The sequence below is a fragment of the Dromiciops gliroides genome, chromosome 2, assembly GCF_019393635.1.
Source record: "Dromiciops gliroides isolate mDroGli1 chromosome 2, mDroGli1.pri, whole genome shotgun sequence".
Taxonomy (NCBI): domain Eukaryota; kingdom Metazoa; phylum Chordata; class Mammalia; order Microbiotheria; family Microbiotheriidae; genus Dromiciops; species Dromiciops gliroides.
Window position 1 is genome coordinate 461000115 of NC_057862.1, and position 15227 is coordinate 461015341.

Below are 15227 nucleotides of genomic sequence, written 5' to 3' on the forward strand. Positions count from 1 at the left end.
TGTGCATAATTTAGAATATGCCATGAACTGAAAACCCCCAGGGACAGCAAAGGTGACAAGAATCTGTCATACTCCTTTGTTGTCTCCCCCAGAGTAAAACTGAGGCTTGGAATCCCATCATTAGATAGGTGTGGAGCCCCCAGGGACATCTATAGCCTGCTTCCTGTCCAGATGTAGTCATTGTTATCTGGAGGCCACCGGGACAGTGTCAGGTCCGTTTATCTCTGTCTCTCCTCGAGCAGATACGGAGCTGCAGCTGAGGCGGGACGTCATCTTCTGCCAGTCTCTGGTGGCCGCCATCTGTACTTTCTCCGACCAGCTTCTTGCAGCCCTAAGCTACCGATACAACAACAATGGCGAATACGAAGAGAGCAGCCGAGATGCCAGTCGCAAGTGGCTGGAACAGATCTCGGCCACGGGGGTCCTGCTCCACTACCAGTCGCTGTTGTCCCCTAGTGTGGTAAGAGCCATTGGCTGGGGTTGGGGTTGGGGCATAGAGCCGCTGGAGGAGTATGGGCCCTGCTCAGCTCTGAGACAAGGTTCTCTCCCCTCCTGAGATGCAAAATATGTGGTACAGGTTGGCAGGAAGACCCTTCAGTTTCCTTATAGGTCAGGGGATTCTAGTCTAGGCTGGCTGTGGGACCATTTTATTTTATTTTTTATATTTTCATATTTTATATTTATATTATGTTATGTTATTTATCTATTTATTTATTTATTTTTGGTGGGGAAATGAGGGTTAAATGACTTGCCTAGGGTCACACAGCTAGTAAGTGTCAAGTGTCTGAGACTGGATTTGAACTCAGGTCCTGAATCTAGAGCTGGTGTTTTATCCACTGTGCCACCTAGCTTCCCCCTCTGGAACCGTTTTAAAGAACATTTTAGAATTTAGGGGTACTTCTACAACTGGTAGTAATGGAAGAGGAGACCTTGTAGAGATAGCGACCGTCTTATGACTGGAGGGAGGCCAACGGGATCTGAAGCTGGAAGGGACGTGGAAGGGTCATCCAGTCCAACCCCTTATTTTATAAATGAGGAAACTGAGTCTCAGGTGAGTGACTTACTCAGTCACCCACAAAAGCTTTAAGATTATTCTAGTTAATAATACTCTCTCCCTCATCATATTATTGTGTAAAACTTAAGAGGTCACATGTTGCCTTCCCTATCTACCACCCCATCCAGCAGAAAATCAGCTCCTTGAAGGCAGAGGCCATTTTAAATACTGTCTCTAAATCCCTAACATTTAGCATCTTGCCTATTATAGGATCAGAGATTTAGAGCTATCTCTACAAGGCCTCCTCTTCCATTACTACCAGTTGTAGAAGTATTTCTCATCTGCCTCCTTTCTCCCCTGAGCCCTGCATCTGCTCTCTGGAGGTGAGCGGAGCAAGCTAATCCAGCTGGTACAGGAGGGCTCTTCAGATACCAATAATGTTTATAAGACTTTAGAGACATTAGGGGCCGTAGGCCCTTATTTTACAGAGGAGGCAATTGATGCTCTGAGATGTGAAAACAGTTTCTACTCAGCAAACCTGTCACAGGCTTTTTGCCATAACTAATTATTCCTCCCACTTCTATAGTCTATTGTACTTTTATTTTGGGGGGTGAGGCAATTGGGGTTTAAGTGACTTGTCCAGGGTCACATAGCTAGTAAGTGTCAAGGGTCTGAGGCCGGATTTGAACTCAGGTCCTCCTGAATCCAGGGCTGGTGCTCTATCCACTGCGCCACCTAGCTGCCCCCTCTATTGTACTTTTGAAGTGGACTTTTCAAACCAGTCTTTGATCTTTACAACCTAGTGTGGATAGGTGGAGCAGGGGGTTATGATCTTACTTTTGCCCATTTTATTAATGGGGAAACTGAAGCCTAGAGAAGAGTTCACCCAGCAGGTCATTCAGAGGGCAAATCCTAGAACACAGAACTCTTGACATCTAGTCCAATGATCTTTTTCCTTCACCGAGGTGCTTCCCCAGAAGGCATTTGGGTGTTTTCCTAGTAATGTAGTAGAGCTGTACACTCCAGTGTTGGTAGTGAGCAACCACCATTGCTTGCCATTGTGAGCATTGTCCAGGTCTCTGAACCGTCTGTTCTCTGGTGACCTTGACCAACTGATCTCCCCCTTGGGGTCTTTGATTCCAGATTGAAGTCTAATTTATTCACTGTTTTTCTTGTCTGTTTTGTAACATGGCTAATTGTGGAAATATGTTTTGCATGATTTCACATGTGTAATTGATATCATATTGCTTTCTTTCTCAATGAATGAGGGAAGGGCTGAAAGGAAGAGCTCAAAACTTAAAAAAATTTTAAAAACAAAAAAATGGAAGGGATTTGGCCTCCCTTCTGCTTCTCACATTCTCTGATTCTTACTCTATTCTGACCTCTACCTTCCTACCTCCCTACCTCATCTTTATTTCCATATTGTCTTGCTTTGTTCCCTTTTCTTTCCTCTTTTCCCCAGGAAATGTTGGCGCCTCTGCCACAAACCACCAATAGTGTGGTCTTCAAGAGGCAGGTTGTGGGCACGGGGAAGAGAGAGTGTGTAGCTTTTGTTGTTTACTGAGATATTTGAGTATTTTTGTGGAGAAACTAAACTTTGGTTTATCTGTAAAGTGGGATCCTGCTGCCCTCTGCTGGTGAGATGTTGCATGCCAGGAGCCAAATTAGATCCAACCTCTTCTTTCTCTTATAGCTGGCAAAACAGCAATTAATTAGAAAACAGGACCTCTTCGGGCCTCGTTCTCCTCATCTGTAAAATGAAGAGTTAGAACTAGATAGCAGTCAAGGTCCTCTCCAGCTCTGAATCTATGGTCTCTGTCTTTGGGTCTGCAAGGCAGCTGAGAACATAGAACACCAGAGCTAGATCTTCCTTAGAAACCATCTCGTTCCATTCATCAGAGGAAAACAAGTGGCAGATGCCATGTCCAGAGCCCTGTCCAGAGCAGGGTGGATCTGTGTCCACAGTGGCAAGCAGTAGAAGACCGAGTAAGCCAGCGACAGCTCATCCTTTCTTTGTTTATTCCGCAGAGAGAGGAGCGCATCATGCTGGAAGATATCCGGGTCACGCTGTCAGAGCTGGACAATGTCACCTTCTCATTTAAACAGCTGGATGAGAATTTTGTCACTAGTAAGTTCTTTCTGGTTGCTTTACCCTCGCTGGGAGCATCGTGTCCCTTGGTTTCTGTCTGGGGATTCTCCAGCTGGCAGAGTCTCCCAGAGGTCATCCTGTTTGTCCCTTGGGTTATGAGATTTAGAGCTAGCGAGGCACCTTAACGATCTGTTTTACCAAGAAGGAAATTTAGGCCTAGAGAAGGTTAGTGATGTGCACAAGCTTATACAGGCAGCAGAGGAGAGACCCATGTTTTGAACCTTGGTGCTCTTGCTGGTATTCTTTCTGATCCACCAGGCTTTTTCTCCTCCTGCCTCAAAGCATTGACCGGACCTTACCTGTCCCAGGATGATGGATGTGCACCTTCTTTTTCCAGCAAGGAAAGTGTATAACTACCTCTCCCATAGTTATTTATCTGTCCTGGTCCCTAGCCTGGTGTGGCCTTCATTAACCAAAGTGGAAACCATGGTGGCTTTCCACTGGAAAGCAGCACCTGCCAACTGCATCCTAGATACCTCCCTTGTTGCCCACCTGTCCGTTGGTATTTGGCACAGTTTGAATTTCATTCCTTTGTCTCAGAGCTTCTTGACCTTTTTGATTTCATGGCTTCCTTTGGTGCTCTGACTCCTCAGAATAATGTTTTTTAATGTTTCCCCCCCCCAAAAAAAAAAGATTCCATAAGATTACAAAGGAAACATAAAAAACAACAAGGTCCAAGATCCCAGGTTGAGACCTTTCAGGCTGGATAATCTCTAAAGTTCCTACCAACTCCGAAGAGTCTAGGGCAGAGATTCTTAGATAGCCCGTGACCTCTCAGAATATTTTGTAAATATTCCTAATTGAAGGAAATGCCAGATTTCAGTCAGCTGTTACAATGAGGTTCTCCCCTCCCCCATCTAAGTTCATGGCACCTCTGAAGGGTTTGGTCCCTGTCAGATTTCAGAGCAGTGCATACCACTCTCCACCTTTCCCCTCTCTGCCCTCCCCACCCCCCAAGGGACACTCGAAGTAGTTAACTCTCTGAGTGTTAATGAATTCTTGTCTGAGATCAAATTTTGAAAGGGTTAGATTTGGTGGTCACTGGGTACTAGGGATGGGACATATGGGAATAGAAGGAAAGGAGCTATGAGGTGGGGAAAGGCATGAGCCTAATCAAGGCATAAGCATGAAATTGGCCCCCGGCCAGTGCGGCAGAGAGGCATGAAGCTTCTGGGTCCAAAGGACCAGGACAAAATCTCTATACCTAGGGCTCTAGACTGCAGAAAGGTACTCTCTCTCATACACCAGAGAGGCTTTAATGGAAGGACCAGTGGTCCTAGGGTCAGGATATTCAGGTTCAAATCTTAACTTTGGGACAAATCACTTCCCCTCAGTTTCTTATTTGTAAAATGGGAATAAGAATCCTTATGCTGCCTACTTCATAGATTTGTTGGGGGGAAAGTGCTTTGTTAAACCTGTACATCCTGTAGAAATTTAAGTTGTGAGCTACCTTCTCCAAAGACTGGGCACTCACACTAGGAGGCAGCCTGGTATAGTGGAAAGAACATGCTGGCTCCTGTGTGAGAGGACCTGGGTTCAAATCCTACCTGTAATACTTAACTACTTTTGTGACCACTTCCCTGGGCCTCAGTTTCTCCATTTGTAAAATGAGGGGGTTAGACTAGTTCCTTCCAGTTACAAATCTATAATCTCGGGGCAGCTAGGTGGTGCAGTGGATAGAGCGCCAGCCCTGGAGTCAGGAGGACCTGAGTTCAAATCCGGCCTCGGACACTTGACAACTTATTAGCTGTGTGACCCTGGGCAAGTCACTTAACCCCAATTGCCTCACCAAAACCAAAACCAAAACCAAACAAACAAAACAACAGATTTATAATCTTATGACTAGATAGAGGCTACTTGCCTTGGGATGACAAATCGGTCAGCAGATTTTTTTGGTTCCCTACTATGTGTGAGGCACCATACTAGGTGCTGGGCATAGAAATACAAAAGTGAAATGGCCCCCTGCCTTAGTGGAGCTTCTGCTCTAATACCTCTGTTTGCCCCAGTTTCCCCAACTGTAAGAAAAAGGGGTGATAATCACAACCTCCCCCGGTTGTTCTATTAAGTGATATAATGTTTGCAAAGTATATAGTAGGTGCTACATAAAAACTGTTTATTGTTGTTGTTATTCTTTAGCACACACAAGAGATATCTGTCTGTGCTGGGGCTTTTGAACAGACCTATAGGGCAGAACATTTTCAAGCCCTTCCCAGAAGCAATGATAATACCTACTCTATTAATGTTCTAAGCAAAAGAAGTGGAAGTAGATGTCAGGGCATTTACGTAACATCGGGGCATGTGGTAAGATGCCCATGCTTTGTAGGCTCTGTGGTCCCCTGGGCTGTGAAGCCTGGTCTGAGACCAGCTAGTTATAATGGCTGAAGGTAGAATCCTTAAATCGCCCCTTTCAGTCTTGGAGGCAACCATTCTTATCCTTCTTCCCCCTCCTCCCTGCCTTTTTTTTTTTGTCTTTCCAGATGCTCATGTATTTTATCATATTGAGGGCAGCCGCCAGGCCTTGAAGGTCATTTTTTACCTCGACAGCTATCACTTCTCTAAACTGCCCACCCGGCTGGAGAATGGGGGCAGTTTAAAGCTTCATACTGTTCTCTTCACTAAAGGTATGTTCCATGACGGGGATGGGGGTGGGAGCAGGGAGTCAGGACCCATTCCCAGCATACCTAGGCCTGGGTTTCATAGCTGCCTTGGTTCCTTTGTAGCCTTGGAAAATCTGGAAGGGCAGCCACAAGCCGGGGGCTCAGCCACCTCAGTCCTGGAGGAGCTGCAGCAGGAGATCAATGCTCAGAGCCTGGAGAAAGTCCAGCAGTATTACCGCCGGCTCAGGTAGCAGCCCCCCCTGCCCTCTCTGCTCCACCCAGGGGTGCCACCTCTGGCTGTTTGGGTTTCCCTGAGGCAAGGGTGACTTGGGGCAATAGGACCAGAGTGATATTGTGGCTGGGACTTTGGACCGGGACACAGGAGACCTGGATTCACATCTAGCACTTGGAGCATGGTTTTGTGCAAGCCATGTTCTTCCTCTGGGTCTCCTTTTCTTCCTTAGAGTTGTATGAATTGGATCATGGCTGAGGGTATTTGTTGGCTTTGATGTTCTGTGACCCTGTGCCGTGACCTTGAGGCAAGGCGGGCGCATGGGTTAGAACTTCAGCTCGCTAGAAGGCAACATCGTCTGCCCTCTAAGCATAGGCTAGATCCAGCTTCTAATTCTGTGACTTATCATGGTGGTTTCCTTTCAGGACATTTTACCTAGAAAGGTCCAACCTGCCCACAGATGCCAGCGCAACAGCTGTGAAAATTGATCAGGTACTTTTTTTCCTCTTGTCTTTTATTTTTTCATTTCTTCCTCTTCCTCTTTCTTGCCTTCCTATTTTCCCCTCTCTCTCCTACAGATTTCTGTTGACTTCTAATGTGTCTTTTTTAATTTCTCTATTCACCTCTAACTTCCCTGAGGGGCAGGGACTGTGTCTTCCATAAGTATTTATTGAGCATCTGCTTTGGGTGATATAAAAGAAGGAGCAGTTGTGGTCCCTGTCCTCAGGGAGCTCACAGTCTTTTGGAAAAAAAGACTTGCATAAATGAATACCCAAATAATAGCACAATAAAATACATAACCAAGGGGTCAGAACATCTAGTTTGGGTGGTTGGTGCTGAGGAGTGATGGCTAAAGTGACCAGGGAAAGATTCCTGGCAAAGGCTGCTTTTGGTAGGATTTGGAGAGTCAGTGAAGACAGGAAGAGAGGAGAGGAATAAGTAAAGGCACAGAAATAGGAGTAAAGCTGGCCTGCCTCACTGGGACAGTGAGATAGCTTAGTTGGAGAGAAAGAATGTGGAAGGAATAGTGGGAGATGAAGTTAGGTACAGAGGGTCAGGTTAGACCATGGAAGACCTTGAATACCAAGATAGGGAATGGTACTGGGGAGCTATCAACAGTTTCTGAGCAAGGGGTAACATGATGGAAATGTCATTTTAGAAAACTGATGTGTGGGGTATGTGTGGTATCTTAAATAAAGGGAGAGGCTGGAGGCAGAGAGATGGATCTCTGAAGAGCCTGTGCAGTAGTCTAGTCACGAGAGGTTCAACAGCAAGGCTAGGATCAGTAGCCATAGGGATGAAGAGAAGAGGGATGGGTCTATGAAGCATGATGATAGAGGTTGAGACAGTATGATCCTATTAGAGCATTGGTGTTAGAGGTGGGGCTTCTGGCCTTGAATTCTGGTTCTTGTGTGATTGGGAACGTCACACCTGGCAGATGCTTGGCTTCTTCATCTGTAAAAAGAGGATGTTGGACCAGGTGGCATCTGAGGTCTTTCTCAGCTCTGGAGCCTACAAAATGCCCTATGAAATATGAAAGGCTCTTCGGGACATGCCCATAGGCTAGGTTCAGGGAAACAAGGGTCGGAAGTCTTAGACTTTGGGAAGCTCAGTAACTCTCTTGTCTACTTTGCAGCTGATCCGTCCCATCAATGCCATGGATGAGCTGTGCCGCTTGATGAAGTCCTTTGTCCACTTGAAGCCTGGCACCAGTGTGCCTGGCGCAGGCCTGTTGCCCATCTCTTCTGAGCTCTGCTACCGCCTGGGCGCTTGTCAGGTCACCATGTGTGGCACTGGCATGCAGAGGTGAGCGCTGGCTACCCCCTCCCCTGCCCACCACCCCCTCATGACTCATGGTTCATAAGAGCTACTTAAGTGGACCTTCTGTCTAGGAGTAGGTTCTTCCTGGGACTTAGAGATGCCTTTCAAAATAGCTTTTTCCTCCAAATGTCTTAAACCTTGACATTTTCCATCAGTGGAAAGAGTGCACTGAACTTAGAGACCTGGATTTAAATTCTGATGCTTACACTTCCAACAGTGGGATTTGGGGCAGAATCACTTTACCTGAGTTTCAGTTTCTCTAACTGTAAAACAATAACAACAATCATGCCATCTCCTTCATAGGGTTGTTGTGAATCTTAAAGCTGTAAAGAAATGTGAGCAATTATTGTTATTACCTTGGGAGGTAGCAAGATTCAGTGGAAAGAACATTGGATTGCATGTCAGGAAACCTGAATTCTGTACCAGATGGTCACTGACCCCCTCTATGAACTTGGGAAAAATCTCTTCCTCTTTCTAGGCCTTAGTTTCCCCACCTAAAATCAAAGATTTGACCTTTAAGGTCTCTTTCAGCTCTGATATTTTAGAATGATTCACTCCCCCACTCTGGGCCAATTTCTCCCTGTGTAAAATGGGAGGTGGGGAGGGGTGTATTAGACCAGATCATCTCTAAGGCCCTTTCTTGCCAGCTAAGCTTTTGGAAGTAAAGGACTGCTATCACCCCAGGCACTTATTTCATGATACTCTATCTTGCAGGATTCTTTTCTTCTTGATCTCCCCCTATATACCTCTCCCCCACCTGCAGGTGATATTTGTGTGCAGGCAGTGCCCTCTGAGTCTGTGGATAGGCCTTCTGACTACCCAGGATGAGGGGCCTTCAGGCAAGGTCAATCTGTCCTCTACACTGAGAATTGGCCTTTAGCCCCAGATCACCAGAAGACTATTTCTTAAATTAACCAGAAAAAGAAAAGGGAGTAGGGGAAGCAAGATTGGTGTTTATTTCATAATTTAGTGAAATGAACCCTATCCCCTGATCTAGAATATGGGATACCCACAGTGTGGTTCCAGGGGAATGAGTTTCCCAGCTGGAGTTAGGCTTGGGGAAAGTCCTCAGAGATAGATGCAGGGTCTTCTAAGTATTCCTCCGGGGCCATTGTGGGGGTGGGGGGGAGGGGCACCCATCTGTGTTCTCATTCCTGAGTTAGTCCTGAGAGATTCCATGAAGTTCCCCACTCTGAGAGCTTCTCATCTACTTCTCCTTGTCCTGTTGCTAGGAGTACCCTGAGTGTCTCCCTGGAGCAGGCAGCCATCCTGGCCCGGAGCCATGGGCTACTTCCCAAGTGCATCATGCAGGCGACAGACATCATGAGGAAGCAGGTAAGACCCTTACAGCAGAACTAAGTCAGGAACAGCCACAGACACGGGGCAGTAACCCAGGAGTGCCTAGGGCTTGAGGCAACCATGCTGATGATACCTTTTGAGTGTTTATCTATGCCCAGCCCCCAGCTTATTCACTGTCAATCCCTCTGCACATGGGTTGTGTTGTTCCCACCAGCTATTGAGAGTGGGAGAGAAAAGGGGGATGGGGGGGGATAGCCCCACTTTGGGGCTCATTCTGAGCATTGCCAACGTTTCACCGCTTGGCCCACTCCCTGCCGGTTTGAACACTGTCATAGGGAATCTAGGGTTTTTACCTACTTTGGCCCTTTGCAGTTTCTCATCTTCCCCCCACCCCATTCAAGAGCTCCATGGTTGATGCTACCCAGCCTCACATCTTCTCTCCCTACCCCCTCCCATCCATGATCCAGGGGCCTAGAGTGGAAATCCTGGCGAAAAACCTCCGAGTCAAGGATCACATGCCTCAGGGAGCACCTCGGTGAGTACTTGTGGAGTAGAACATTCTTCTTCTTCTTCTTCAGGGAAGTATCAGGCCATTGGCCAGCATTAGCCATTGGTCAGAGCCACCACTCAGCTTAATAAACACCGGCTTATCTGTGCCCTATTCCCAAAGACTTACCATATCTGAATACTCTGAGTGACGTCTGTTCATTTATTCCTTAACATGAAATATTTGGGGGATTAATCCAAACTTTTCCCACATTGCTCTGCATCTGTATCATCTCTGCTCTCCCTCTTCCCAGCATCAGAAAATCTGGCTTCAGGTTCAGGCTCTGATACTTACTACTTCTATGACCCTGGGTCAGCTACTTTAGCCTCTCTGAGCCTCAGTTTACTCATCTATGAAACAATAACAATTCTGGGCCTATCTACCTCCCAGGAGTTTTATGAATGTGCCTCATAAATCTCGAAGTCCTATAGCAATGTTTTCCTCTTCCTGTCCTCCCCCAGTATCTGCTGCAGTGCTCGATGAACAGATATTTGAATTGGGAATCTCCCAGTTCAGTGCTCTAGAATGAGAGGGGGGGTGCCTGGAAGCAGTTAAGTCAGTTGTGTCTTGTGGGTTACCGTTTGACCCTTGGTAAGTTCTTCTCCTCCCATTCTGTTCCCCAGAATCTATCAGCTGTGTCAGCCACCAGTGGATGGAGACTTGTAAATAAGAAAGGACAAGGACCCTTGCTTTGTTGGAGACCCTGGAAGTGTTCAGCAGAGAGCCAACCCTCAGGACCCCTGGTGTACCTCACTCCCCTGCTGGCAAACCCCTCCCCTTGTCAGGGCACAGGAGATGAGAACCCACTGCCAAGAGCCTTTTCCTAGGACGGCCCAGACTACTTGAAAGCCGCCTGGTCCCCCATCTCATCTCAGAATCAGCCCCCATGCCCATCCTTGTCCACACATACGTGTGTGAGGCCATTGCTTCCGGTTGGGAGAGACTGCAGATCTGGCAAGTACAACTGGATTGGGGCAGGACGTCTCCAGCCAGGTATCTGCAAAGGATGATGGTTAGTTGGTGCAATGGAGAACCAGAGAACCAGAGCCTGGTCATGCCACTGGCCAGTCATCTCCAATGTGCTTGCTGTTCCCGCCCCCCTGGTAATCCCAAGCCCCTTTTATCTGTGGAGCTATCAGGGTCACTGAGTCATCGGACCCCTCTTTCAAGATACCACTTTCTAAATTGATCAACCTGCACTTTTGAAACCCATGCCTGGCACAAATTTTGGGTTTCCTTCCAATATGAAAAGAAATATTTATTCTGGAGCTCTTCGCCATCACAGATCCCCCAGAAAGAAGCTCTATCTATGTCTAGAGCCTAGCATACATTCCACAATCACTGCTTGTCATGGGTCTTCTTTCCTTAGTGTTCAGGGGTAGGCATTAACCCTTACTGATGCTGTCTCTTATAGTTTGCAAAAGCCAGTCCTGATTGACCTGGTTGGCATTAACAAGCCTGAAACGAGGATGGAAACCAAGGCCACTTGATGTTCTGGTCCACTGGACTGTACTCATTTTCCCTATAATGGCAGAAGAACTATGTTGTACCTATTTATGTGGAATGACACTTCTGGGTTTTGGGGTGGTTTTTTTATTGTGTGATTATATATTTGAGATTTTAAATTTTAAAGAAAGATATATTGTTTAACATGGGACCAACACGATGTAGCTTTCACAACATTTCCCAGTTCTACTAAAAACAAAACTAAGTGATTTGAAAATGAAGGTTTTACTTTTTTAATACTAGGATTTTAGGAAGACAGTTTAATGTCAAGGAAAGAAGCATCAGGTGCCTCAAATGGATTTCTTTTCCCCCACCCCCATAGCAAAATGGTTTCAGTTTATCAGTATTATTAGAATGCCACAACTTTATTTAAAAGGTAAAAATGGATTGAGAAATGTCCAGAGTATCAGCTGGGTGCTTCTGGGAGCACTGTGATAGATGGAATCTAAGCCTCTTTTTTAAAAGTTTCAGCAAACAGGGCATGCACATATGTGCATGGGAACCCCCCCCCCCCCCATGCCCCAACTCTGTTCTTCAAACTATATCTGACACTCAGTGCTGGTCAGGCCATGAAACAGGTAGAGAAAAGCCTGTTTGGGAGAATAAAGGCTTCCTAGGTGCTCATTTTTATTTATTTTTAATTTGAATTTGCCTTGTATTTGCAGCTCTTGGGTCAGTCAGCCAGCCAGAATTGAGGAGCTGTCTACTCTCCTAACTGTCCCTACTACTGCCTTCCCACTTTCAAGAGAGCTTGCTCCAAACCTGTGGCAAACCAGCTTTTTGGAGGCCTCCACAATGCAGTTGTCCTTTTTAATAACTCCTTATGCAGGGTCTGAAATGCTGAGGTTGAGTAAAAAGGAAAAGTCAACTTTCCATTTTTTTTTGGCCAAATGGCCAAGAGGAACAGTGTGGGGTCTGCAGGTTGTCCTTGGGGTCTCAGGTCCTGCCTTGATGCTTCAGGTCAGAATAGTCTGACAAGCAAATCATTGCTTCGAACATGTACGGACTTCTCAATTTTCTCAATGTTGTCTTGATGGGATGGGGATTGGAAGGAAAACATGTCCTTCCTTTTTCCAGCACTCACTGGGAAACAAGTGATGGCCTTTCTCCAGAGAGAAAGAGAAAGAGAGACCATCCAGCTTGCCCACCTTTGTGTTGGGCATGTGTTAGGGTGGGTGCAGATGTTGGCGCTCGAGAACATGAGCCTTGTGCACTGGTTTACATGACATGTACATAATATTCTCATTAAATTCCTGATAGATTTTTTATTATTAAAAGTTGGTTTATATTGTAAGGAAGGAACCTGTGACTTTCATTGGACTAAATGGAACTGTTCTTTTCTTTGGGGGAGGTTGATCCCTACTTGTCACCCTGAGCAGACCCCAGAGCTGCACGGGGTAAAAACCATTAGCAAAAGTTCCTTGTGGAATCAGTTTATTTGTGAATCAGATGAAATATCCCTTTGTCATCTCTTAAGACTTTGGGGTATCTAGCTCCTGGTTGTCCAAGGTCCCTCGGTGCAACATGAGACCCTGCTAGAGCACCATTTGATGGATCTTTCTTCTTCATTACTATCAGAAGTTAAGAGAAAGAATATTGAAATAGGAGGAGGGAGAGAGACACCCGAATTCTTAACCTGGCTCTCTTACTAATTTCCTGTCTGCTCCTGGATAAATCATATCTCTCTGGGCCTTGGTTTCCTACTTTCTAAAACGAGCTTGGATTGGACAATCTCTCAGGTTCTTTCCTGCTCTAAATTCTCTGGGCCCTTCTTCTACAAACCCTCTCCAATTCTGTGTTCAAAAGCCACCATTCTGATGTTCTATATTCAATGGTCTGTCATATTAGTACAGCCTAAGCATTGAAAGATGTGACATGATAAATAAAAAGGTGGCCTTAGAGTAGGGAAGAAATCACTTCTCAGTACTGCTGAGCAGTTCTCTGAGATTATAAACTGATCTACATTGGTAGAGGGAATTTGCTCATTGGAAGCTCTCTATGAAAAGGAAATTGCATATACATACCTCCTCCCTCCCCAAATACACATACCTACATAACTACATACCTGCATACCTACCTATGTACATACATACACATATTAATTGCATTACTTTTTTTTATGTTCATGTGAGGATGGCTTGAATTAGATAAAATAGAATCTTTCAGTTCTAAATCTTATGAATGGTTGTTATTGATCTTAGAGTTTACCAAAATACCTGGGTCCTTTTCCCATCAACTGTTGTCTAGCCATGCAGATTATTCTTGAACACAAGACAGTCATCCCTATTAAATTTCATTTTATTAAAGTACATAGCTAGGTGGCTAATGGAGAGAGCATTGGACCTGTAGTTAGGAAGACCCCAAGTTCAAATCCTGCCCAAACACTGGCTGTGTGACCTTGGACTAGTCTCTGTCTGCCTCTGTTTCCTCATCTATAAAATGGGGATAATATTACCTATCTCTTAGGGTGGTTGTGAGGATAACAGATTATGTTTGTAAAGTACATTGCTATATAAATGTAGGCTATTATAGCCTAGTATTCTAGTCTGATGTGATCTTTTTGAATCTGATTTACCCAACATGTCAACTATCCCTTTTAACTTTGTGTGACCTGGAAATTTGATTTATGCCTTTATTTGAGTCACTGAAAAAAAAAAAGCCCAATAGCATAGGACCAAACAGCAGGTATTTGAGGCAGTCCACTAGAGATTCTCTCTAAATTGAAAAGGGTCCATTAATTACCAATATTTAGGCTTGCTAAGATAAAAAAAAAAAACCCTTACTCTACCTAAAATCTCTATCCCGTTCTCTCTTTAAGGATGAGGCAAAAGGTTTTTCAAATGCCTTCCTTAAGTTTGGGTTCTACCTTTATGCCAGGGCTTTTAACCTGTGTTTCAGGAATTTAAAAATATGTTGTTGACTACTTAGGTAGATAAAACTGGTTTCTTTTGTAATCCCATGTGTTTTAAGGGGTCCTTAGGTCCAGACTGTCAGAGGACTCCTTGACATATAAAAGGTTAAGAACTCCTACTTTAGCATGCTTGCGCTAGCAACCTTTGGGGAACACGTGGGAGATTTTGGCTTACAGGCATAGCCTGGCTCCTTCCACCTGGGCTCTAGCCTGAGACAGAAAACTAGGTTGCTTTCCCTGCACAATTTGTCAGCCATTGCATGCCCCTAACCTCCCCCTTCTCCTCTCTTTCACGACTATGAGCATCCCTTTTCTTGAGGTCCAGCAGGTGGCGATGATTCCCTTCCTGTGAACCATCATCAGCACTGACTTCTATGTGGTGGCTCTGTCTTCAGAATCTAAAGGATTGGGCTTCCTACCTTGTCTGCTCTGCCATCTGCCCCAGCCTGAGAAGCAAAAATCCCTCTCTGTGGTGACTGTCCTGGTCTATTCCCTACTTCCTGTCCTCTGGGGACTCAGAGTCCAAGAACGTTCATGACATAGAATGATAGAACTTAAGATCTGGAAGAGACCTCAGAACTTGGCAAAATCAGAGCTAGAAAGGCCCTTAGAATGATAGAGCTGGACAGGACCATGTTCTAACAGGGATTTCAGTGAGAGGAGACCTATAATTTGTTTTTGTTTTTTTTTAAATTTTTTTTTTAGTGAGGCAGTTGGGGTTAAGTGACTTGCCCAGGGTCACACAGCTAGTAAGTGTCAAGTGTCTGAGGCTGGATTTGAACTCAGGTACTCCTGAATCCAGGGCTGGTGCTCTATCCACTGTGCCACCTAGTTGCCCCACTGAGGTTGGATTTGAACTCGGGTACTCCTGACTCCAGGGCCGGTGCTCTATCCACTGCGCCATCTAGCTGCCCCGAGACCTATAATTTGTAATGTCCAAACAGCCTTTGAACCTAGAATATCAGAGCCAGAAGACACCTTAAAGATACACAGCACAGAATGTTTGAACTGAAAGGGATCGTGGGACTAATTGAGGCTGAAGCCAAAAGAGGTAGTGACTCCCCCAGATTCTTGGATTCCAGGGTACACACTGAATTAGTAATAGAATTAGAACCCCTGTCTACTGCACTTTGAGTTTGAGGATTTAAAGACAAATATGACTCAAACTGGG

At 45.5% G+C, this 15227-nt stretch overlaps 1 protein-coding gene across 1 annotated transcript in view; it reads left to right on the top strand.

Moving 5' to 3' along the window:
• PREX1 (phosphatidylinositol-3,4,5-trisphosphate dependent Rac exchange factor 1) overlaps nt 1–11834 on the top strand; it is a 221493-nt gene extending 209659 nt beyond the window's left edge. The window contains 9 exon segments of the mRNA XM_043984325.1: nt 243–460; nt 3023–3122; nt 5621–5764; nt 5864–5987; nt 6398–6464; nt 7609–7778; nt 9026–9128; nt 9560–9627; nt 10263–11834. Coding sequence (XP_043840260.1) covers nt 243–460; nt 3023–3122; nt 5621–5764; nt 5864–5987; nt 6398–6464; nt 7609–7778; nt 9026–9128; nt 9560–9627; nt 10263–10305 — 1037 coding nt within the window. The 3' untranslated portion in view covers nt 10306–11834.
• Nucleotides 11835–15227: the final 3393 nt, after the last annotated feature.